This window comes from Cystoisospora suis, assembly GCF_002600585.1.
Source record: "Cystoisospora suis strain Wien I chromosome Unknown contig_4424, whole genome shotgun sequence".
Lineage (NCBI taxonomy): Eukaryota > Apicomplexa > Conoidasida > Eucoccidiorida > Sarcocystidae > Cystoisospora > Cystoisospora suis.
Genome location: NW_027157216.1, coordinates 1 through 23,349, shown reverse-complemented (window position 1 = coordinate 23,349; position 23,349 = coordinate 1). Strand labels below are relative to the sequence as shown.

Genomic DNA, 23,349 nt, shown 5'->3' with positions numbered 1-23,349 from the left:
GCAGAGCCAAAGCTCTGACACGACCACAGTCAACATCTCGGCAGACGGGATAGCGCAGATACTATCAAGGAGGTAGTAAGACTGCACGGAGTCCCGAGAGCCATAGTAAGCGACAGAGACCCGCGGTTTACAGGAGAATTAAAGGGAGAGTTCTGTAGGAAGCTAGACATCAAGCTTAGAATGTCGACAGCGTACCACCCGCAAACGGATGGGCAGACAGAGCGCACGAAACAGACTATAGAACAGATGGTACGTTGCGCGCTCATGGGGGACGAAACACGTTGGGCAGAACTACTTCCTATCCTAGAGTACGCGTACAACAGTACCCAGCACTAAAGCCGCGCCAGTTGGCCTACTGTATGGGTTCGTGCCACCCAAGCCAATCTGTAGACGGTTAGGCATTCCAACCATAGCCGGGGGGACCGCACTCCCAATGCAGGCCCACATTAAACTACTCAAAGCCAAACAGGAGCTGTCATGAGCCCAAGCCTACCAGAAGAAGTATGCGGATAGATCACGGAGGCAGGTAGATTACCACGCAGGGCAGCAAGTTTGGCTGCAGGCAACCAATCTGCCAGGGGACGACAGCTCCAAGGCACTAAGCGAGCGGTACAAGGGGCCGTTCACAATTGAGAAGAGGATAGGACCAAACGCGGCTCGATTACAGTTACCACCATCAATGCTAATTCACCCAGTATTCCACGTCTCATGAATCAAACCGTACGAAACTGAGCCAGCGCACCTGAGAAGGGATGCACCAACCCAGCAGGCCATCGGAGGGGACGAATATGTAGTAGAGGCAATACTGGATCACAAGGAGATCCGACAGGGACCCAGGTATTCGGTTAAATTGCTAGACGGTGCCACGACCTGGGAACCAGAGGGGAACCTCACTAACGCTCAGGACCTAGTATGGCGCTACCAACGAGGCCGCAAGACTCGAGGAAGACAAGAAAGGAACCGCAGTTAAGGGGGAAGGAGTGTCAGGAGGAACTCCCGACCAGAGCCAAAAAGGCGTAAGCACTGACGTGCATGCGCTGACATGGAATAGAAGGGCCCCCCGTGTCAGGGCCCAGCAGGAGGGACAAGAGCCTTGACCCAACCCAGAGACGAGGGCCGAGAGAGATAATTCCAAGGTGTTCCATACGTATGTTCGTGCGAAGGACTGCATGCTTGGGTTATCATCGGGGACCCAGCTAACCCAGGGTTGTACGATGACGTGTGAAGTGCCATGCCCGTGTCAGTGAAGTGTCGTGACAGAACCGTGTGAACCAACTTCCCCTTAATACCGTGAACGCAACCTTTTGGCCCGACTTCGCGTCGGAGGGCATACTTGAACTCGTCCTCGATTAAGTATGACACCGTGGAACTTAAATGAATCGGAGTAGGGGCCCGGGAGAGGAGATGGTGGAAATTGAATGGGAGGAGCGGAAGAGTTGGAGCTTTTTCTTATTCGTTTGTTCTCTCCTCGTGTGTCGGGGAGTTGTCCGAGGACAGACCGGTGTGTGTGTGCGCGTGGGGAGAAGTGTGTAGTGAGTGACCACTCGTGACAGACCAGGGACTCAAGTTAACAGGGACTGAAGTGATGTGAACGGATGGTTGCACGAAATTGAGACCATCAGGCCTTTTCGGGTGTCGTTAAGACAAACGAACTCTTAGTAACCAAACCACTCCAAGGCCTGACTGAAGACAGGGGCTCGACCTCCACTTTTACTTCACCTGGTCCGGGGATTTTCACCTGCGTCCGTGGTACCCAGCCATTCCACAACAGCTACAGGGTGCAGACACACCTTCTACCGGTCCACTCAGGTAGACTGGCGGCTAGACCGCGCCACCCCCCTGGAGTGAAACTGTACCGGGGAGCCCTCGGACCTTCTCGAGAGAGCTGGGGTCGAACACAAAAGGGAAGAACGAGTGCTGAGATCCGTGACACCTGGTGAGTTTGTGATGGTATATCTAGACCACGTGCTCAAAACTCAAAGACGCGGGAGGAACATGTGGAACATCTGAACAGGGTTTTTGAGAAAATCAGGAGACAGAAACTCCATATAAAGCTGTCTGAGTGTCACCTCTGTAAGCAGGAAGTGCGATACGTCGGCTTCGTCATATCGTGCTAGGAGTAGCAGCGGATCCGAAGAAGTTAAGAACGCTCAAAGACTGGCCCGAGATCTTGACCAACCGCGAGCAACTGCAGGGCTTCTTGGGGTCGGTAGGCTATTATTGCCACCTAATCCCAAACTTCAACAAGCTTGCCTACCCGCTACATCAGCTTCTGAAAGAGGGAATCGACACGACATGGAGCACGCAACATTCCGAAGTGGTCAGAAGCTTGAAGGATGCCCTTATCAGCGAATGTTTCATCCAAATAAGCCGGCTGTGTTGAAGACAGCTGCTTCTAAGAGTGCAATAGGGGCAGTACTGGCACAGGAAGGGGTACGTATTGCATGTGAGTCTAGAGAAATGCGGGAAAAAGAAAAGTTTATGCCAGCTTGCCAAAGTCAATTGTTCGCTACAGTCCGTTCTTTGATGAAGTGGAAGCCGTTCATCGGCACGAAACTAGTAACTCTAGAAACTGATCACGCCACTCTGAGTACGATTCTATCGCAGAAGCAGGTAGCAAGCCGTCTCGGGTACTAGTTGATCGAACTGGCTGATCTTAACATCAGGGTGGTATATAAAGCAGGGAGGCAGAATGTGTTTGCTGACGTCATCACCCGAAGGCAGAATTTTCTCTGTCTTACCTGGGAACATGAGACCCCCCGAACCATACTCAATGGCAGCAGCCACGAGTTCTGGGGACAGCAATAGCAACGTTGTGACGAGTTCGGAAGCCCATGTAGAGGGGCAGCCCAAACAGCGGACTCTGGAGACCAGCTGAGGCCGGTGTTATATAGATACAGGGAGTACACAAGGGAGAACAACTATCTCGGGGTCAGGACGAAAGCGTGATGGAGAGTCTGCGTGCCAAGAGGAGTGTTACGAAAAACATTTTTGGGACAGTTTCATGATCACGTGCTGGCTGGGCATCCGAGGATTGACAGGACTCGAGTAGCCATCCGAAGCCTTTTCTAGCGGCCGCACATGGATAATGATATCGTGACCTTTGTGCAGTCGTGTGTCGCTTGTGCTCGGGGAAAGGCCCCGCTTTCGTGCGCAGGTAGATTACTACAGGCCCTCCCAATTCCGAGAATGCCATGGGAAGCTACTGGAATAGAATCGATAGTAGGTCTTCCAGTAACAGGATATCAGTTTGACATTATCGTGTGCAGGCTTACAAAGGTGGCACACGTTGTGCCAAGCAAGCAAACAGCAACCGCACAGGAGATAGCTGACATTCTAGTCAAGGAGGCGATATGTTTGCACGGCGTCCCCAGTTCCATTGTCAGAGACAGAGATGTAAGGTTCACCGGTGACGTGTGGTCAGATTTTTGTTAGCAACTCAACATGAAGCGATGCTTGTCCACTGCCTACCCTCCAACACCGGATTGACAGGCAGAACGGGCGAACCAAACTATAGAGCAGGTGCTAAGTTCCTGTTTGCTAGGCAGCGAGAGTAAGTGGGAGAAAGTGCTGCCCTTATTGTAATTTGTATATAGTCCAATCTGACATGCCAGCACGAAAGCAGCGCCCCTTGAACTGTTATACGGACCCAAAACTGTTGCCTGTTTGTCAACAGTTGAACCTCCCAACTACTTCCTCCTTGGGGTTGCTTCCCTCTCAAGCAGAAGTAAAATCACAAACGGCGAAACGGGAACTACGGAAGGCTCAAGTCTACCAGAAGCGCTAAGCTGATCAGGACCGCCCACCGGTGAAGTTTGGGCCGGGAGACAGGGTATGGCTGAAATCGACAAACCTTCCTCTGCACGAAAGCACTGCGACCTAGGTATGTGGGACCATTTAGTATTCTGAAGGTGCAACGAAACCGCAACTTCCGCCGTCGTGGCTCATGCACTTGGTTTTCCATGTTTCGCTCCTGAGACCGGTGACGGAAGAACAGCCCTATTTGTTTAGAGATCCAAGAGCGCAGCAGCCGCTGATGACGATGAATACCAGATCGAAGGCATTCTGAATCACCGGATAGCAAAGAAGGATAACAGCATTATCAGGGAATTTCTGGTGCAGGGACTGGATGGAAAATTAACCTGGATACCTGTGTCAGCCCTAACAAACGCAAAAGAATCAGTCCGCAGCTACTTTTGGGGGGCGACTGAAAAGCATGAGACTTCAACGGAGGGGACAGGCAGGAGGGTTACAACGGCAGCCCCAACGGAATTTTCACAAGTCTGCCTTACTGTTGGGATCGAAACTGGAAGAACCCAGAACGGCGAAGCTCAGGGCAACGAAAGGGCGCCACAGAATAAGTCGTCTGGGTACGGACTCCGCCGTCCGCGAGACGCAAAAGAGGAACAAGACCCATATATATTCTGGTAAGACGGCGCCAGGCTACGTCGGAACCAAAGGGGAGAGATCTCGCAGTCCACCAACACTAAAGTATACAGTGTTCTAGCTTACGGGGAAGGGGCGTCACGAGGTGTTCCTCCTGACGACTACGAGAAGTTCCGACCCGGGAGTCAGCAGGTGGACTACGGCTGACAGCAGAACGGGTAAACACTGCGCAGCAGGGATGATGCATCAATAGCCCACGACTTCGAGGTTATCTGAAATTGGTTGGGTATGCGAGACAAAAAAGTCACGCCTAGTCACGGGAGGAAATCCTTGCGGGCCGAAGGCTTGCCGGCGGCTGCGGATCACCGATCCGCAGACCTTTTCAGGGGGTAGATTTTCGGTGACTAGCGGCCGAGGGACTGTTCCAACCGGACAAATGACGCGCCGTGAGACGGTTTGGATGATAAGGGGTATAACCCCGGTACCAGCCCAGCCTCCCAGAGAGGCCCGGACACGCCGAGACCCGGGGTAAAAGTTAAACAGGAGAGGAGGAAAAAAGGACCCAGGAGGAAAAGAGATCACTAGTGGAAACCCAAGAAGTGCAACAAAAGGGGGAACGGGTGTAAAAGAGGGAAAAAACCCTTTTTTTGGAGCCTTGTCCCTGGCTTGCTGTCGTTGTTTGTTTTCCGTTCTTTTTTTCCCCGCTGCCGCGGAGAAAGCTGCTGCTCGAACGTGGGGTCCGTGGTGAAAGGCTGCGTAAGCATTAACGTGTTGGCTCTGGCAAAACACACGGGCACGGCCGAGATTTACAGAGTGAAAACAGCCATCAGCCAGATTGCTGAGACGGTGCCGGCCCGATGAGCTGCCGCACGATCCGTTTGCAGCGTAGCTTGGTTTTCTTGCAGCAAGGGTAGAAATTTCCCACCTGCGGCGCGCCCAAGTTCAGAGCTCCCGCTGACAGGGGAAGGGCGTCTAGCTGGCCGTGGAAATAGTTTGCTTCGGCCAGGATTACGTAATACCACACCGGCCAGTAGCCGAGACAAGACCACTCTTTTTCGCTCTACGGGTGTTGGCTTTGTGGAGAGTGCACTCGACTGGCCAGGAGGGCTACTCCTAGGTGTAATTTTGTTACAATGGTAGTCGATACTTCTCGTGACCGGTGACGTTGGACCGTACGAAACTGCCTGGGCTTGATCCTTTTCGATATTTTAGCCCACTAACTGTTTCGAAAGTGTCCTGGACGGGACGAGACAGGGCGCACTTACATATAAAAGTTACTCCATCCTTCCAAAGAGAGACTCCCCGTCCAAAATGACCGCTCCTGTTAACAGCGCGCAGGGGAGTGTCGGGCTGCGGCTAGACTGGACCGACTTTCTTCTCCGCTATTCTGGTCTGACAGTCCCAGAGGGCTTCGTTGCCTGCTCTAAAACTAGGCTGGGAGCGTGACACGACGCCCCTTGCGATCGTTCTTCTTTCCCTCTCGAATCCCCTCGGGCAATCTTGGGGCCGCCCTAGCAGCTGACACTCTGGTAGCAACTTCACCTGCGCCCTGTTATTCACATGCTCGGTTAGGGGATGCTCTCGTTACTCCTACTCCTCTAGGGCTTTCCCTTGAGCGCTTGTCAGACTAGGCTGCATGGTTAAAGCTTTCCGTGTAACTGCTCGGACGAGTACACACAAGCCCTTCCTCCACCTTTTGACAGGATCGGCTGCGATGCTCTGGCGGCGCTACTAACACGACAAGAGAGCCGCCCCCTCCCGAAGACTCCACTAGGAATAAATGCATGTCAAGGATAACATATACTTGACAGGGTAGCTCACACCGGCAGCGGTGACGCTCAGTCAAATGGGCGAGGCCGCCAGGCGAGCAAGGACTTGACGTACACACACTGAGGAGAACTGTCATGCTCTTTAGAAGCAAGAGAATGTCTTATGCACATTAGGCGGCTTGGAAGGAGAAGATTAAATCTCTGCACGCAAGAAACCAGTAATGAACGTGGTCGATTATTTGCCTGTCAGCCTGGGAGCTAGCCCAAGAACCTTGTGCGCGGTGCTAGTGTTGATTCCTCAGCCGAATGGGTGTTCGAGATTTATCACTGGTATCCCACGAATGTTTAGTCCGGAGAGTGCGAACTCGGCTGTCTGTCTCTGTCGGGGACCACGGACGGGCTGGCTGTGCTGCACTGCGAACATCTACTCACGTCACGTTGTTCCTTGTCGCCGTCCCTTCTCTCAGCACTTCCCATCTCCGCGAAACTGAGGCTTCATGTTTCCGCTTCGGCGTTGTTCGTCCTTTTTTCTTGCGCACCAGCATCTTCTTCGTCTTCTTCCTTAGGCCGCCTTACCAGTCATCTCTGAGCTTGTTCTGCTGATTCTCTTCTTCTAGGAACTAGCCTTTTGTCGTAACAATAGCGCCCCGGGCAGGGTCAGAGGTGCCAGCAGCCGCAGCCATAGTTGAAAGATTTCCTGAAGTCTTTCGAAAGCCCTTGCAATAGCGTCATCGGAAGCGCAACATGGTTGGAACATACGACGAGTTCCCTGAAGGACATTTCTGTGAAGATTGCACGCTTGTTGCCGTTCTTGAAAAGCCCAGTTCATCGAAAGATACGGTTGAGAAAAGCGTTTAGCAGTTAGAAGAGAAGGTCTCACCCGGCGGCCAGAGTCGGGAAGAACAAGGTCAGTGTTTGGAGAAACGGCAGCAAAAGGATCCCAACCGATGCTCCGCACGCACTCCTCGACCGTCAGTACCTAAACCACCGACCGCAGAGACTTGGAAGACTGAAGAGATTCGGGGGCTTGCTTCCAGTACAGAAAACAAGAACTCAAGAGTGCTAAAAGAGACGCCGAAGGGATTTCAACAGTTATATCACATGTACTCCTTCTCAACAGAAAACAACTGCCAGAGAAATCTCTGAAGGCGATGCCAGAAATCCACTCCAACAGACTAGCACTAGTGCCACCGACGGTTCCTCAGCTCTCAATCCTGGACAGCATTGACAAGACTGAATCCAGCAGAAGCTCTAGGCAGCAAATCTATGCTGCAACCAAGAATCAGGCAAATGACGAGTGAAAAGTTGTTCTTGTGCCACCCGGAAAGAAGTCTGGACTTCTCCGAGGGTTCCAGACGTCGAAACCGGGAGAACAGATCGGCCAGCTTTTTTGGCTGCGGGTAGGGTACGAGAGACTGGTGGATTACGAGTGGTCAACGAAACGTTGGCCCATGCCGGAAACTGGAGAACGAGGAGAATGCTTCTGGCAAGTGCGCGGCAAGCCCTGCTGGCACTGAGCTAGGGCTCCAAAACGTGAAGAGAAGGACGAAGAAAATACATCCCGAATTTATTCCAGTTGATTCCGAGGGCCAGAAACCTGGAGGAGCTTCCAGAAAAGGAACCACCAGTACTGGTACGGAGCAGAAGAGTACGACTGAAGAAAAGTGAGTCAGCAGAGAGGAAAGCGAGGAAACCCGAAAGAAAAAAAGGCTTCCCCGGAGATGAAGACCAAGAGGTGTCGGAAGATCGAGAATAACAATCCTCGACGGAGAAGAGTCGAAGCGGATCCAGAATAGAAAGGTGAAGAGAACACAAAGGAGGCGATAGATAAAAGTAAGGACTAAACCAGCGCTAGTGGAGAAAAAACCGAATTCAATAGGGAGAGGTTGTTGTCAAAAAGGAATCATCTTTGCACATCGTGCTTTGAACGGGCCCTTTGAACTGGTTCCATAGTGTAGTGGTTAGCACCCTGGACTTTGAATCCAGTAACCCGGGTTCGAGTCCCGGTGGGACCTGAGTGGTTACCGGTTTAGCAGGAGTAGATCTACAGTGCGCCACCGGGATTGCAACTGCGATGAAGTTGCTTGTTCGTTCTTCAAAGACGTTTTGAGGCTCGGCAGAGTTGTCCCATTTTTCTCAGCTCGAGTCGCACATGTCAACACAGCACGGTCGCGACTGAACACGGAGAAGAGGAATACATTCGACCCCACGGCTCTATCGCGGGGCCTGACTCTGATGCGGCGGACGTTTACGCTTGAAGGAGGCACATGAACAGCCGTTGCAGGCGATAAGCTGACGCGCACGACCTGGCGTCGTTAGGAGACAAATCAAGACGGAACAGGTACTGCTCGGTATCCCGGTGACGAACGACAGGAGGAGTCCACCAGATACCTTCCCAGGACCTGCAATCCCGCAATACCTGCTCTCCTGGGGCTTCGGATACATCGGGCCATCGGGTCGCACTGCACTGACGAGACGAGACACCCAAGGCGTGTCCCTCGGGATGATTTGGGGTGCTCTTGTCCTACCGTCAGACCGTACCCGCTTATGATCTTCGAAAGAACTCTGTCCCCTGTCGTGGTGTTCTGCCAGCGGTTGCAACCTTTCCGGGACAAGTAAAGGACTCAGGAACCAAGTCTGCGACAATGCGTCCTTTTCGTAGAACAACAGCAGAGGCGCATGACAACAGTAAACGCGACTCGGTTTTCTTCGGCTACAGATCTCCACATGCCAGATGCGCGATTGTGGCTGACAGCACTTCCTTGAAGCGCCCCGAGTGCGCAACTAGTAGCTTGTCCCGAAAGACTACAAGGCGCCGGAGCTATTGTTGCTTTCGACATCTCATTTTCTCTCCTTCCAGGCCCACCAGTACCACACCCCTTAGTGGTGCCTTCTGAAGCGAAGCGTAAGCCCAAGGGGTGTAGCTAACCGAAACCAGGGTCGACTCTTTGCCGTTTAGGGCAGCCATCACCTCGCTACAGAACAGCTGCCTCTGTCAGGAGGCGTGCCGAATTTTGTGGACGCGGGCCATGTTCACGGGGGGGTATGAATTATTGTAACACCGTAAGGCTTTTTAGCACAGCCGTACTCGGGTGTCGGCCGGGCCAGCAAAGACAGTCTGGCAGCTGCTCATGGTAGACCGAACGAAAGAAAACAGGGGGGACTGGAAGGATTCTAAAAAAGTCATATACTGTCATATCTTCCTCAGGGTTCCATAGTGTAGTGGTTAGCACCCTGGACTTTGAATCCAGTAACCCGGGTTCGAGTCCCGGTGGGACCTTTATTGCTGCAGCCATGCGCCCGTGCAGGCGCTCGTTCTTCTGCAAGAGACAATTGAATACCCAACAGGTGCTGCGGGGTATCTTGGCAACGAAACACAGCAGGAGTGCATCCCGTACTCCAACAAGGGATGCAAATCCTGCGGTCCTGGCTGCTCGCTCAGCTCCGGATACGCTTACGGCGAGAAGTCCACGTTAAACACCCCTTCTCTACGAAAACGGACGCTTTAAGTGGAAGGTCGCGTCTAACAGAGAACCTACCCGTAGAGTCACGCTTATGGGTTCAGTGCCCAGGAATACCTGGAGCGGAGAACGGCTCCGATGCCGTGCTGATTTCGGTTCTGTTCCCCTTGGCAAACACAGTCAAATGTCGGCAGTAGAAGCACCCGTGTGTTACGAGGAATTGTAATAGATACGCGCTTGACATTCAGGATTCCAACACTTACGCTATCATGTTCCCTTGGCGATTAGACTTCGCTTTTCCTTACGTACTCTGGGCTTGCCACACAGGGTAACGCCTGTAGCTAGACTCCGTGTTCCACTTCGTCAAGGCAATCCATCGTCCAAGTTAGATTATTTGCACCTTAGCCACAATAGGACTATTGTCGGAGCTCTGCTTCACAATTCCACTGAAATGCATTTTTACTCTAAAACTGAACCTGGTACAATTCCATATCCGCATTTTGTAGAATGTACTTACCTATCCCTGTTTCAATTTACCAATCGATATACTGACGAGGGCATGCTAGCTGCCCTTCACTGCCCTGATCGAACCGAAAGTCAGGGGCAAGGTGCTCTTTTTATACACGCCGCAGCTCTCCGGCGCTCTGATCGCCTAGCCAGCACTCGGCGTGGAAAGAACAAGCATCTGTGTCTTCGTCAGGACCGAAGATATGTGGCTTCGCTAGTGGCGGTCGTGCACCCTGAAGCCACTTCCAGAGGCATCTTCGAGTGTGAAGACCGTTTCGGAGTTGCTTTTCCTCCGACGTCCGCGATCATGTCAGTGCAAGAAGCAACACCCCCTCCCTTCCTGTCCACGGGTCATCCCATCAGATGACGCCCCCTCACCGGCGCTTGATCCTTTGTTTTCAGTGGAAAGCGAGCAACGGTGGTGTGGCGGGATAAGCCGCGTCACTCACTTTTCTGCTCTCGCCTCTACGCCATAAATTCCCTCCCTTGTCAGTGTTCACAGTCTTCCTCGGGGAACACAGCAGTGGATCTGGAAAACGCCGGCAGCATTGACTGCTCTGTTTCGGCGAACAACAGTACCGGACTTGCCGCTTTTATATTGCAGAAGACGTGCACTCCCCACTTTGCGAACCTTCGAACCGACCAAAATTTACGAGCCGTGAACCGCCACTATATTGAGAGGCGGAGCCTACCGGTGGCAAGTGGGTATCACTGAGAAATAACCACCGGAGTTTTCCTGCCCAACAACGTCAACAAGAGATGAGACTGCCCCGCCCGTTCTGCGACTTGCGTTGCTCTCGTATAGCCTGAATGCTTCCGTGCACGGATCTCAGCAAGACAAACGTCATTCCTTCTGCTTCACCAGCGTAGGGCGACCCGCACTGTCTCGTATTTGTTGACGGAGTAATCTGGGGATGCCTCCGCCACGCATAAAGAGGCCTTTGCCTCCAGTGCACCCTCCGCCAGAGCGTGGCACGTGAATCACCACGCCCTTCGCTTCTTGGATAGCTCCGAGAGCTCACCATGTGTGCACTCGGAGCTATCCAAAGAGTGAACGGATAGGACCCAGGCTTCACTCTCACTTCGGAAGGTACACCTGGCAGCGATCTTACATCCGGCTCAGTCTACAGGCGCAGCACACGACACCTTCGATGGCGCAGACGAAACTCCGGACAACGCACACTATCAAACAGAAAGAAGGTCGCTGGGGACAGGAACAGATGCCTTGCACCGTAAACACGTATCGCCCGACTGGCACTCTGCCGAGACTTTCTCCCTAGAAGACACGTTAGAGGGACAACTGGCACATGTTCAAGCATGCGAAACCCCTGTCTGCTTCGCAAGGCGTAAAGCTACAAAACCCGCAGAATACTCGGAGACCGGGCTTGCGCATGCCCGTCGGAAAGACAGCTGGTGTACATCTGTTGAGCCGAGAGCACAAAACGCCTGCAATACAATGCCACTGTTTCGGTTAAGCGTTTAGGCTCTCCAATCCAGTCGCCGCGCCTTCTCCCGTGCCCCGCTGAATGAAAGTTTTGCTGTCTATTTGTGCATCCACGGGAATGAGAGTGCTGGTTGGGGGTACTACAGCCACGGCCTTCACATTTTTCACGAGATCGTAAAGCTTCCCGTAATCAGTAAGCCTTTTGCACACAGTGGTGCCAGGGTTTTCCAACGGCGTCTCGAGTATAAGAAATTGCACTGGGGGTGCCTCCGTCGCTGCAAAATTGTCCAAGAGCATGAGTTTCGACGGAAATTCCCGAGTAATCTTGACAAATGAAATCCACGCCTGGAAGTATTTTTCCGGGTTCTACAGACACACATTCAAAAACGTCACACAGGTACTCTTTGTCGGTGTGCTTGCGTCCGCTCTCTCTGAAATTTCCGTCAAAACTGCTGTTCTCGGAATTGAAATGATGAGCCCATCAAGCGAAGTTCGTTGATACAAGGTGGCGCCCCCCGCCACAGTAGAAAAGCTGCAGCGCGAAACAGGACGGTTCATCTCATCAGCACGCTGTACCTTCAACAATTTCTCCCTACAAAAGCCAAGCCTTTTTTGGGCCTGTGTAGCATTTGCCCGGAGAAAGACAATCGCAGCTCCCGAACTCTTGCCAGACTAATCAGGTTCACACCTTATAGCAATTGTCAGAAGATAATCGCAAGTCCGGAGCTCCTGGCACACTAGTCAGTCTCACACCTTTCACTGAGGCTTTGCTCCCTCACAAGGCACGGGGAGAAAACCCCCGCCGATGCCCGCGAGCACGTTTGACTCACTCACACCCACATCGACTTTTCGAGCAGCAACCGCCTCCTCAAGCAGCGGAGACATACTACGAATTCCTTCCCGCGAGAATGAGACAGACGCTTCTTTCTGAACCATACAGCGTCTCACGTCACTTCTCCCACTCCATTTTACGTGAGCACCGTCCGAAACGAAGGTGCATCCAACGTCCTTACCGCGCAGTCTTTTGTAAGGACACTTTTTCCCTTATTGACGTTGAACTTGTGGGCCGGTACCTGAACTAGGGGCCTGAGCCATGCTAGCGCTCCTTCGACCGGTACCATGCTCCAGTGGGTGTATAGGGTATTAGAATCCTTGTCGAACCTGAGCGCCGAACAAATCAGATTCATCTGATCCCCAAGCGGATCTTATGCAGACCGCAAGAACAACGAACTGGTGCGGGGTATCTATCGTAAGGGTATTCGACTATTATTACTTCTCACTGCGTACTTGAAGAGTGCCAGCCATGGCAAGGTGCAAGTCTACATGCTTAATTCGAGGACTTTCCACTAGTTTTGCTGGGGGTAATGGACTCGTAGTGAGTTCATGAGTCCTCAAATTCCCCTACACTCCACATACTGGGATGCCGCATAAAAAAACGCAGACTAATTGTTACGTGGGTAAGGCAGAAGACCCTGCTGAAGTACTGTGTTTAATACCCGGTAAACATACTTGAGGCGAACATGCAATACCCGAGGCTTCGTCTCTTGTATCTGCAGGGACACGAACACCTCTCACCTGCGGACAGTTGTCCCTCGTGAGAACACAAGCTGGGATGTGAAGGTGTCTGCTCCAAGGCGCCGGAGACATGCAAACCTTCCCAAAACCGTCTAGATCCTATCTGCCTTTAGGCGGATCACATAGCCGCATTGGCAGTCCCAGGAGTGTAGTTGCCGAGCGCCAATCGGGCTGCCCCACTGTATAGTTGGCACCCGGTTTTGACCAGTTTTTACGGTCATTCAACGGCCTTGGGGATGTCTGGGACCGAGCCTCACATCTGAGAGAAGCTGCATGCTCCTAAGCGCTACACGGATATCCGAGCAGAATTCTAGCTGGGCGTGCTTCGTGTGCTAGGAAGTCTCGGCAAATCAAAGCTTCGAGCTTACACTAAGTATGCCCCAGACCCAAGGTCAGCATCAACGGGTACGGAAGTCCTTCGCGCCTTATCGGATTTGGGCAAAGTGATGGGCGCAACGGGGGGGGGGTCCTCGGGCTTTGGTGGTGGCTTGAAGACTCCCCCCTTGATGGGTGCCCGCTGCGGGGCTTGCTCTTGTTCAGCGCCTTGTACGGACGGAGGAAGAGTAGAAGCCGCCTGCGGCGCGGGGACAGCTGCGTCTACGTGAGATGGAGGCGTAGCTGTTGTTGTCGCGTCATCGGGAGACACGACTCCCGCGGGTGACGGCGCTTGCTCTGTAGGTTCCTCGGGAGGGAGGATCTCCGAGGACGAAGACGGATCGCGGGAATCCCCGCAGCAGCAGAAAAACATGTTGCCAAGCGAAACAAAACCGTGTAAACAGCCAAAACCGTGACGAAGAGACCCGGTTGCAGCGCAAAACGCGTAGTAGGGAAGTGAAAGTACCCGAAAGAGTCGTGGAAGAACTTAGACGGCGTGGCTGCATGACTTTCCGGAGACGAGAGGCAGTCCGGAGGGCAGCCAGCCTTTCTAAAGACACTTGGACCTCGCCTGGCCTCGTAGCAAGGAGACAAAAAATGTGAAAGAGACAAAAAATGCAACCTCTGCGCTTCCAGCCGCTGGCAGCCAACGGAGAGGCATTGGTGTGTGTATCCCCGCGGAATACCTCAAAGAAGCGGGAAACGGTTAACCGGCTGTCCCCCGACGTACGCCAGAGTGCACCCCTTTCGACCCTTTCACCTTGAAACGTGCAGCCGGAACTGACTGCCCAACACAGAAAGAAAAGAAACAGTACGACTGTTCGGCAGGACGCTCACCGCGTCACTTTGGCCTGTGGGTGGGACGTAGGCTGCTGCAGGTAACCTAGCCACGGCGGTCCCGGATCAAAGCGGGGCGAGCGGCGGCCCCCACCCCGGGCAACTCAGGCTGGCAGCAGCGTTCGCTGATGAATTGGAGAGGCCGGGTGTGCGTGCACCGCTTATGCAGTGAGTCAGCGGGGGTGGAGTCTGATGACGGACGTGTCCGGATCCGTAGACTTGATGCATTCCCGAGCTGCAAGCCGGGGAAACCACACAAGCAATCAGCACGTAGTATCTACTTCCTGCCCCGGTAGGGGAAGGAGCATCTGTCCACGGCTGGCGCGTTCGCCGCTTTTTCCCGACTCCAGCGGAGAAACTCAAGCTTCGACTACCTGCACATCGCCACTGTCGGCCCCCCCCCGCACCGGCTGCCCGAAAAACTCAGAAAATCTGGAGCGACGGTCTTCCGTCGAGCACCGGGGCAACCTGAACTGAGACCCGTTTTGCGCCCGCGGGGCGCTCGTACCACTCGTACACATTCCGTTCTACGCACACACCGGTCAGGGCACTGCTCGCGTTATCGGGGGTGTACAGCGAGCACGCTGCGGAGACGGCTGCGGGAAGGCTGTGGACCTACTATAGGCAGGCGGACTCTTGGTGCACGGGCTCCGGTCACCGCGGCCCAGTATCCCAGTACAGCCTATAGGCGAAGCTTTTTCTTCGACTGGAGAACAAGCAGAATGACCGAGAGCCTTGATGCAGATGTGTCCACAGGATCTCTCTTCAGCTTACAAACCCGCAGTGCTGGTAGAAACTCCAAGCTAGCACTCGTGTGGAAGGCGGCGATTTTCGGTAGAGGGCGGGGCTCCGTACCATAGATGCTGGTATTCCTATGATAAGTGACCACTTGTTTCCGCAGACCAAGTGCTTTTGTTGTGCCAGGTCTCGGAATCGTAGGCCGCTCTCGCAATTGGTGGCGCTGGCGGACAGTAATCCAGCGCTGCCGCAGTAGCAGCGCTAGCACACGGGAGGCGGGCGATCAGGTGGCCGCAACGCGCTTTTTTTTTCTGTTCTCGTACGGGGTGTGGGCGCCCCGAAGAAGCCCACAGGAACCTCAGCCGCTATTGCTCCTACCCCCTTAGCATTACAGCACGGACCGTCCAAACCTACCCGTCGGAGCAGGCCTAGTTGTACAGGTGAGGAGATGTATTCTGCAATGGAGTGGCACGCCATCACACTGGTGGCAAGACGCTGTCCAGACTAAACGGCGTGGTGTCGCGCGTCAGCCCGTCACGTTTGTCCGTGTAGTAATATGAGCATCGCTTCCAACGCCCCGCTCTTTTGCCTTCATTGGCACCCCCGCGTACGGATCAGATTCCCCTGCTGATCAGCCGCAACTGAGGAGGTACAGCCATGTGTCAGCTTTTCGTGGTTTTTTTTGGCATGCCTCGGGATACTCCAGTATGAAACGTAACGCCTCTTCAGCGTCCGATGATGAGTGTTCCTGGGGGGACGCTGCAGCCTCCACATCGAACCACGCATCCCGCCAACAAAGGTGCACATTTACAGACTGAGAGAATGGGATTTGTTGCTCGTGCGCATACAACAGCAACACGCTGGCACACACCAGTAGGTTCTTGATGCTCTTGCAAACTCACCCCAAACGACGCCCTTATATGCAGACGTGTCTCACGCGGAGCTCGTACTTCATTGGACAAACGACCATCCATTCCGCGGGAGACCACCCAGACTTCCCCACAACAGCACGGACTCCGAGTACGCACACCAGCGTGAAACACCTTTGACGGGCCGCTTCAGTTGTGACTTTCAACCACCAAGAAGCTGTTCCCATCCCCGACAGCCGCAGTGACGTCTGCGCGCCGACAGAAACAAAGTGACACAGGCTTCATGTAAAAGACAGTACGGAATGCGGTGTCCAGAGCCAAAAAAATTCACTTCTTGGCCTCAGCATTCTCTTCTCCCTTGATGAGTGTCTGAGTCCTTCTGAGAAGCACCTTCGCCCCCTCACCAGTTTTTTTCACTGCTCTGAAGGCGTCCTGGAGTGCTGGCAGAACACCGAAGACGGGTTCATGCGTGAAGGCGAACCCTTTGTACTCATCCCCGGCCGCTGCCGCCCCAGCTGACTCCCTTCGCACTTCCGGACTTTCCACCGCCACATAAGCAATACCCTCGCGGCGGCCTCTCCTAGCCGCTGTAGGCTTATACGAACCCTGAGCAAGCTGTTCGACCAGCAGCTGCTCCAGAGTGGGTTTCCGCACCAACTGCCACGCCATCGGAAGAAGTAGAGGAAGGAGACAAGTGATAATAGTAAGCATCAAACCGAAGTAGTATGCAGCACACAGTGAACTTAAGACGAAAGTCCCATGGAGCACCTCGGCCCCGACGATGTTAAGAAACAGTTTCCAGTATGAGATCACTACCCAAAAAATCAGAGCAGCAACTAGCTCACCCGCATGTATACATATTTCCACGACTGACCACGTGTTCGTGAGTAGCGCAACAACACCATTCACAATAATAACGTACGCCAGCTCCATAATGTGGGAGAACGAATCAAACTGAAGAGACGTGAACCCATGAGACAAGTTTATTTTGGGGGTCCAGGCGCCCACAACACTATAAATCGTGAACGTTAGTTGACAGGCAGCAACCCATAAGGCGAACGCAAGCCACAGGAGCAGACAATGAGTCCCGTAGCAGCGATCGTTCTCCGGCTTTTTTCGGTGCTGGAACCACGTGTACAGGAAAGACAGATCAACCTTGTCACTGACACACGTAACCGGCCACAGGAGAACTCGCCAAAACGTGCGACAAGACCGGGCCGCAGGCTCTAAAATGAGGTAATCCACCCACTGACGGGCCTCCAGTACTCGCCTGCTTGTGTAGTATGGCCAGAATGTCGAAGGGATGATTTCGTAGAGCACGGGATTTTCTAGCAAGACTCTCTGAGGGACTTGCCTATCCATCGTCACAAACCCCAACACCGGCAGACACGTGAACGCGATTGAGACTACCTGTTTGGTCCAAGGATTCCACACGTCCAGCCCACTGAATCCACTGAGAAAATTCATGGCCAAGGTACACCAACACATTACGGCGTTTCGAAAAATGCATACATAAATCAGAATGCAGTTACGTCGGAGCGCCTCCCTTCCATGGACAAAGAGCAAGTTTCGCAGGAAACGAAACTCACCAATAGAGAAGTCTGCCGACCGTGCAGCCTGTAGTCCCTCCTTCCCTGCTATGCCCACACCTACACTAGCAGCCAGTATCATTGCAACGTCGTTGGCTCCGTCACCTATAGCTAAAGAAGTCCCTCTTGGGTTGAAAGCGGTGTTCTGTTTCACGAGCAAGGCCTTCTGTTTCGGCGTGACCCGGGATGCTATGAGGGTTGAAGCGTGTCTCGCGAGAGAGTAGAATTTCACTTTAAGCAACCGTTCTTGCATGATAACTGCTAAGGCCGAGCCTGTCACCGTCATACAAAACTCGCTGTACTCTCTAAACCTCACATTTGCACCGGAAATACTCGGAAGCGTGCCAGGGCTAACCGGCCCAAGAGGAGGAAAAGACGCGGATGTCCCTACCCTTAACTCGGAGCGCTTCCCATAGTCGCCTTGGTCACTCCAAGGCGAAGACTCCTTACAAAAGACATCTTCAATGTTTGCGCTGAACCGTTGCGCAGCTTGCTTTATTCTTGAACAGCGAGGCTTGGTGCCTCCTGGAGGGTGCGTAGACGGTGAACTCGGAGGCGTGCACCCGTCTTCAATCTGCTGTCTCTCGCTGGCTGCTTCCGAAGTGCCTCGCGGCTGTCCCACTTGGTGTACAACTCCATCCTGATGGAGCGCTGGCTGCTTCTTCGCTGATGCGGCCTCCTTTCGGGGCAGTCCGCTCCCACTCAAGGCAGCCTCGCCATTTACCTCCTCTTCCGTTTGATCCTGCTCCGGCTCACAATCACCTCTGTCTGTAAGCCTGGGAGACAGCCCTGGTTGAGGGGAGAGAGATGCGCGTTGCGGTGAGGACACTAGTGGAGTGGTAGGGTGTGCGGGGGACGAAGCGATCGACACAGCTGCTGCCGTTTCGTCAACAATGCGAGAAGCGCGGCGATACCCTTCATCTACCGACTGCACTAAGCGCGGTACCGGGGGAAGAAGGCCGGTGTGCGTGAGGCGTTGACGCCGGTGCTCGTAGGCTTCATGGAGTTCCTGAAGAACATGAACACGGCCGCAGCAACTTCACTCGTCCCACAACGGCGAACGTGTCAGCTGTGCAAACCTGACCCCCAAGACGACGAGTTCAGACGCTGGTACTGTACGCCTCTGGACGAGATCGGCGCTAACCACTATGCTGTGGCCCCCATACACATGAGCGGGAGCTTCTGCCCCAAGAGAGAGACCGCTGTACATAGTCTGCACCTTCCCGCAGCACCCCAAAGCTTGCAGGGGTCAGACATTCACGTACTTGTAACAGTTCCTCGCTGGTGACGGTATGCGAAAATAAAGACGACCGGTCGCGGTCAAGAGGAACACTGCGACTACCCGCACTCTCTGTGCCCCAGTGGTCGCTCCGGTCCGCAGCCCGTCCGGAGCCATGACGAGCCTCTGTCTCCAACAAACCGACCTACAAGAAAGAAGTTAGCACCACCATTTTTATCGTCATGAGCGATGCAAACCAAGCCGAGGCTGGTCGCCACACCTGTCTCTGAGATGTGAGCTGGCAGCTAAGATTCCCTGTTCGCCGGCCACCCAGACGATTTCCGTAGAGGACAGTGCACAACCAGTTTACTTCCCGTGGCCGCGTCGGTCACCCACGAAGTTTTTGCAAGACAGTTCAGTTGACTTAGTAGTCACAAGCATATTCTCGATGTCAGGAAATACGTGATAGCAACAATACTGCCACATCTGTTCCCGGGGTTGCCGACAAACAGTCGAAGCAGCGCTAATGCCGACTGCGAGCCTGGTACCAACAGCAATGGTACCGTCAAACACGATGCCCTGACAAACCACAACTTCCGCCTCCTCAACTCCCCTGCAGCCCCCGTGATCGTCACCTTCTGCGTGACCAGGGCGGATCACCCTCACACAAACCCAACTTTCTACGAACACCTTCCTATAGTGCGACTGCAGGTTATGGTAAGCTACAATCTCATCTCTTCCTCCTCTGCTGTCGACGCGAGCGTGCAACCTTTCTTTCTGTGCACCAGACTCGGAGAAACAATCGGGCACTAGCACACCGTGTCCCTACACAGCAGCCAACTGAAAAATATTTGCCTAAAAGCGGGATGTCTTTGCCCTTTCGTTCCGGAAAAGCCTATCCGAGGCTGACTCGCACGGGGCCGTTCTCTGTTGAGCGTACGTGTTCACCGCGGGGTGCCTCCGCGTCTTCCGTCTTGCCACCACGGACGTTTCTCTGCGCTCCGCCTTCCGCGAAGCCGGGAACAGTAACGTAAGCGGCTCCTGCTCCAGCTGGTCGCTCGTAGGTGTCCTTGCTAGTGCAATTCGGGGAGCGTTGCCGAGAGGAGTCTCCCCGTGAACTCTTTGAACGGAAGCTTTTCGTGTCACGCCTGCCAGTCTGGCCTCGGAGAAGCTCCTTCAGCTAGAAAGCAAGACACACAGGAGGTACCGCTTCACAAAGGGGGGTTTGAGACACCAACCGTACCCGAGACAGAAAAGGGAAGCCGTACCAATCCAGACCCGACGTCGCAGGCCAACAGCCTGCGGCGGCTCCGCAGACCGTGTATAAAACCAGAACTGCCGAGTTTTTTTTTGGACCCATACCGCCGTTAAACCGCAAACAGACGAAGAACAGCCAGGCTTCATCTCACCTCTTCTTCTTCTGGATCCATGCCCAGATCGCCCCAGTCGATCTCGTCCCACCACCGACTGTCATGCGGATCCGCGCCACGGTGTCCAAGGAGGTCAGCGACCATGCAGTGTCTCTAAAAACCCACGGACAGTTGCACAGAACAACGTCGTAAATCACCGGTTTTGCAGTTGAGTTGAGCTGGCTAGTCCCAGCACGTGACCACCCTACAGAATATGTCGGCCGATGAACGCGGAGTCCCCGAAGGCGCCAACAAAGGACCGGATACAGCATTACTGCCTGTCTGCTGGGATTAGCAAGCAGTACTCACGTGAACTGAGTGAGACTCTCTCGACAGCCGAGTAGAAGCAGCTGGCTGACAAACCTGAGGCCGTGGCTTCATTATCTGAGCTTGCTAAGCACCTGAGTACGGAGTCATGGCCGAGATAATTGATACAGTCTCGAACCTGAGAACTACTGATAATGGAACAGTCGGCACGCACGCGGGCTCTACGTCAGAACCGTGCACGAGGTTACGCGGGGCGACGACAATCGCAGAGCTTACTTCCCGCTGTTACTGCACAGTCTTGACGGGCAGGATGTAGACAGGGAAGAGAAACTGTGCCCGAGACACGCCTACGCTACCCGGACGTAACAACAGGCGCCCATCTCTCACCTCGTGTCTAGTCAGCTGTTCGGCAATTGCGTCTTTATTGTCAGCATCAATAATGGCATTATACGCGTCTTCACTGATCAAATTCGTGCTGTGGCCGATATTGATCGCGGTCTCCAGCTTGTCACCTACACAACAGTCAATGAGTTCAGACGCGGGCGGGCGACACAGTTACTCCAATGTCCCGGTTCCCTGAATCTCCACGGAGGCTGCCGCCACTGAGGGGCCATCCAAAGAAAACGCCTGGGACCATTCGCGATCCATCCAGCTACATGAGAGGCAACAGCAGTTCCCCGTGACCGAACTGTTACGAAATAGGTACAATGTAGCTGGTCTAAACAGCACTTTGCTAGCCCGATCAAAGACGAAGAACACGAACTAGACCGGTTGAACTTCAATGAGGCCTGCACCCTGAGCGGACTGGATGACAAAGCTAGACTCATGAGCGTCCACACACACCAGACTGGTTGAACGTCCCTGCGGCCTGCACCGACCGCACTAAATGAGGAATTAGACTTCCGAGGCTACGCGTCGGCCGGCCGCCGCCCGCGAGTGAAGCAACCTCACGTAGGAGCCCGAACTGTCGCTCTACATATACGTGGAAAGACACAGAAGCACTATACCTGGTTAGCAAGACTGTGCTCACTGTTCCGCAGGCTCTGTCTTACATGGTCCAAACACGGATTGCAGAAACAATTTTCTATCAAATAAACGGGACGCAGAAACCAAAGAGCGTTTATGAACCAGAGGCTACCAGGGGCCAGTCGATCACAGCTGACGCGCTTACGTCGCACAAATACTACTTAGCGACCCGGCACTCTTCGAGACGAATATTACAACCCCCAGGGAGTCCGTTCCGTTGATTTGCCACCCCCTTTCAGTGGATTAAGAACATTTCCGACGCACCGGGCTCACGCTTGAACAGGCCAATCGTAATCGCGGACACGCCATAGCGTTTCCCCGCCCGACCCATCCTCTCTGCAGGTGCTAGCTACCGAAGTACCGAGGCACGGCCTCTCCACGTTAACTGCCCTCGACACCCGTTTCTCCCTGATCGGGCCACCAATTCGTGATGCACCCAGCCCGACTGCTACAAGACATGAACGCGCCCCGTTTATGCCCAGATCCAACGCTGGTTACCGCGGCCATCGTAGAAACTCGGTGACACCGAGCAGTGCTGCAGAGTCTGCCACCCCAGCTCACTCGGTCGCTCGTTATCTCGGGTGCTACGTACTTCGCTACACAACCGTGGTGCCCATACGGAGCTGCCGTGTTGCACGCCAAATCTGACATTTTCGAGTGCACAGCTTATCTTCACTCTCTAAGAGAGTGATACTTCACCCACAAACGATGAACACCACGGGAGGCATGCCTGTATAGCACAGTTGCCTGCAGCACATCGTCGCCGCCGTCGGTACACTCACCAGTCAACACCCAGACTTTCATGCCAGCCGCTTTCAGGTCTCTGATGGTCTGCGTGTCACACGGAACATGGAGAAGCCCACACCGGGGTGTAACGGCTCGTAGACAAAAGGTCTTCCCTGAGCAGTCACGCCTTTACTTTGGTTCTCTCGTCTTTCTCTCCGCCACCGTTTTACAATCCTTCTGCAGTCGTACGTGCCAACTGACGACACTCCAGAAAACACACATCCCTACTCCCTTGGCCTACGTCCAGACTGCTTGCGCCCCGGGAGGCCACTGAAACGCCACGTAGACACTCCCAGCATACTCTCCTAGGGTGCGGTCTTCACTCTAGCTTAGAGCGGAGATTTGAATACCTTTCCAGCAACCGCCACCCAGATCTGCAAAAGGGCGATCCTGTCAGGAAGACGCTTGCAAGCGTCCTGATACAAGCGCAGTCCGTACTCGCATGCTCTAGAATATGGATGTCGAATGTTACTAGGACTGTCGACGCTGAAACGCACCCTTCTGTAAAAGGGTGGGGCGTCCGCCTCCCTCCACCAACCAGTACGGGCAAATACTTCCTTAGATCCTGGCAACGCCACCCGCACGCCGACACTGTGAGCCACCCAGCTTGATGAAGAACTTACACCTTGAACATCATCCTGCAACTTATCCTCGATGCCTGAGCATCCCACGATGATCAACTCATTCTCTACCATTGCCACGCACTCTGCAACTGCTTTCTCTTGCTCCTCGCCTGACCACGAATGCACACAAAAGGAGCAACACGGGCGCAGACAATCGTCAGTCTGCAATACCTGGCAATGCGGGTTGGCCCGGAACAGTGTGCATTCCGGCGGATAGCAACCGAGACGACCATGTCTACACTCCTCATGCGCCTGTCTCGATCTGTACGGTTGCCACCCTGCGCTCAACTTTTCTCCCACTCCTCACCGAGTAGCTGCTGAGCATCCGTGAACCGAGTATGAAAATCCTCGTACAAGTCGTTCGGCAGGTACCGATAACCGAACACTAACGTGCGCAACCCGGAGGAGGCGAAGCCCTGCAGCTGCGCGTTGATGCACGCCAAGTGCTGGTCTTGACCAGAAGAGGCAA

The 23,349-nt window shown here is 53.9% G+C and overlaps 2 protein-coding genes across 2 annotated transcripts; both read right to left on the bottom strand.

Annotated features, from left to right (window-relative positions):
- Window positions 1-11,373: 11,373 nt before the first annotated feature.
- On the bottom strand, window positions 11,374-14,335 carry CSUI_008078 (uncharacterized protein). Its single transcript, XM_068068217.1, has 3 exons — window positions 13,511-14,335; window positions 12,581-12,728; window positions 11,374-11,933 (listed from the first exon to the last, which is right to left on the bottom strand). The coding sequence occupies exons 1-3, from the start codon at window positions 13,888-13,890 to the stop codon at window positions 11,595-11,597; spliced, it is 867 nt and encodes a 288-aa protein (XP_067919808.1). The 5' UTR covers window positions 13,891-14,335; the 3' UTR covers window positions 11,374-11,594.
- A 1,688-nt stretch (window positions 14,336-16,023) lies between these two features.
- Window positions 16,024-23,332, bottom strand: CSUI_008077 (proton atpase). The gene is made up of 8 exons (XM_068068216.1): window positions 23,188-23,332; window positions 22,881-22,990; window positions 22,254-22,302; window positions 20,833-20,957; window positions 20,179-20,292; window positions 19,710-19,949; window positions 18,816-18,974; window positions 16,024-18,559 (listed from the first exon to the last, which is right to left on the bottom strand). Exons 2-8 carry the CDS (start codon window positions 22,950-22,952, stop codon window positions 16,289-16,291), a joined length of 3,030 nt encoding a protein of 1,009 aa, XP_067919807.1. The 5' UTR covers window positions 22,953-22,990; window positions 23,188-23,332; the 3' UTR covers window positions 16,024-16,288.
- Window positions 23,333-23,349: the final 17 nt, after the last annotated feature.

Excerpts from the sequence above, each read along its gene's own strand:
- CSUI_008077 (XM_068068216.1), bottom strand. The coding sequence starts at position 22,952 with ATGGTAGAGAATGAGTTGATCATCGTGGGATGCTCAGGCATCGAGGAT. Across the intron at positions 22,303-22,880 it reads TGCAGGATGATGTTCAAGGT|ACCATCAGAGACCTGAAAGC; the intron begins GTAAGTTCTTCA and ends TGTGACACGCAG. Across the intron at positions 18,975-19,709 it reads AGGCACCCCGCGGTGAACAC|GTCGGTTTGTTGGAGACAGA; the intron begins GTACGCTCAACA and ends TCTTTCTTGTAG.
- CSUI_008078 (XM_068068217.1), bottom strand. The coding sequence starts at position 13,890 with ATGTTTTTCTGCTGCTGCGGGGATTCCCGCGATCCGTCTTCGTCCTCG. Across the intron at positions 12,729-13,510 it reads GGGTCTGGGGCATACTTAGT|GTTCGACAAGGATTCTAATA; the intron begins GTAAGCTCGAAG and ends TTCGGCGCTCAG. Across the intron at positions 11,934-12,580 it reads TCCTTACAAAAGACTGCGCG|AACCCGGAAAAATACTTCCA; the intron begins GTAAGGACGTTG and ends GTGTGTCTGTAG.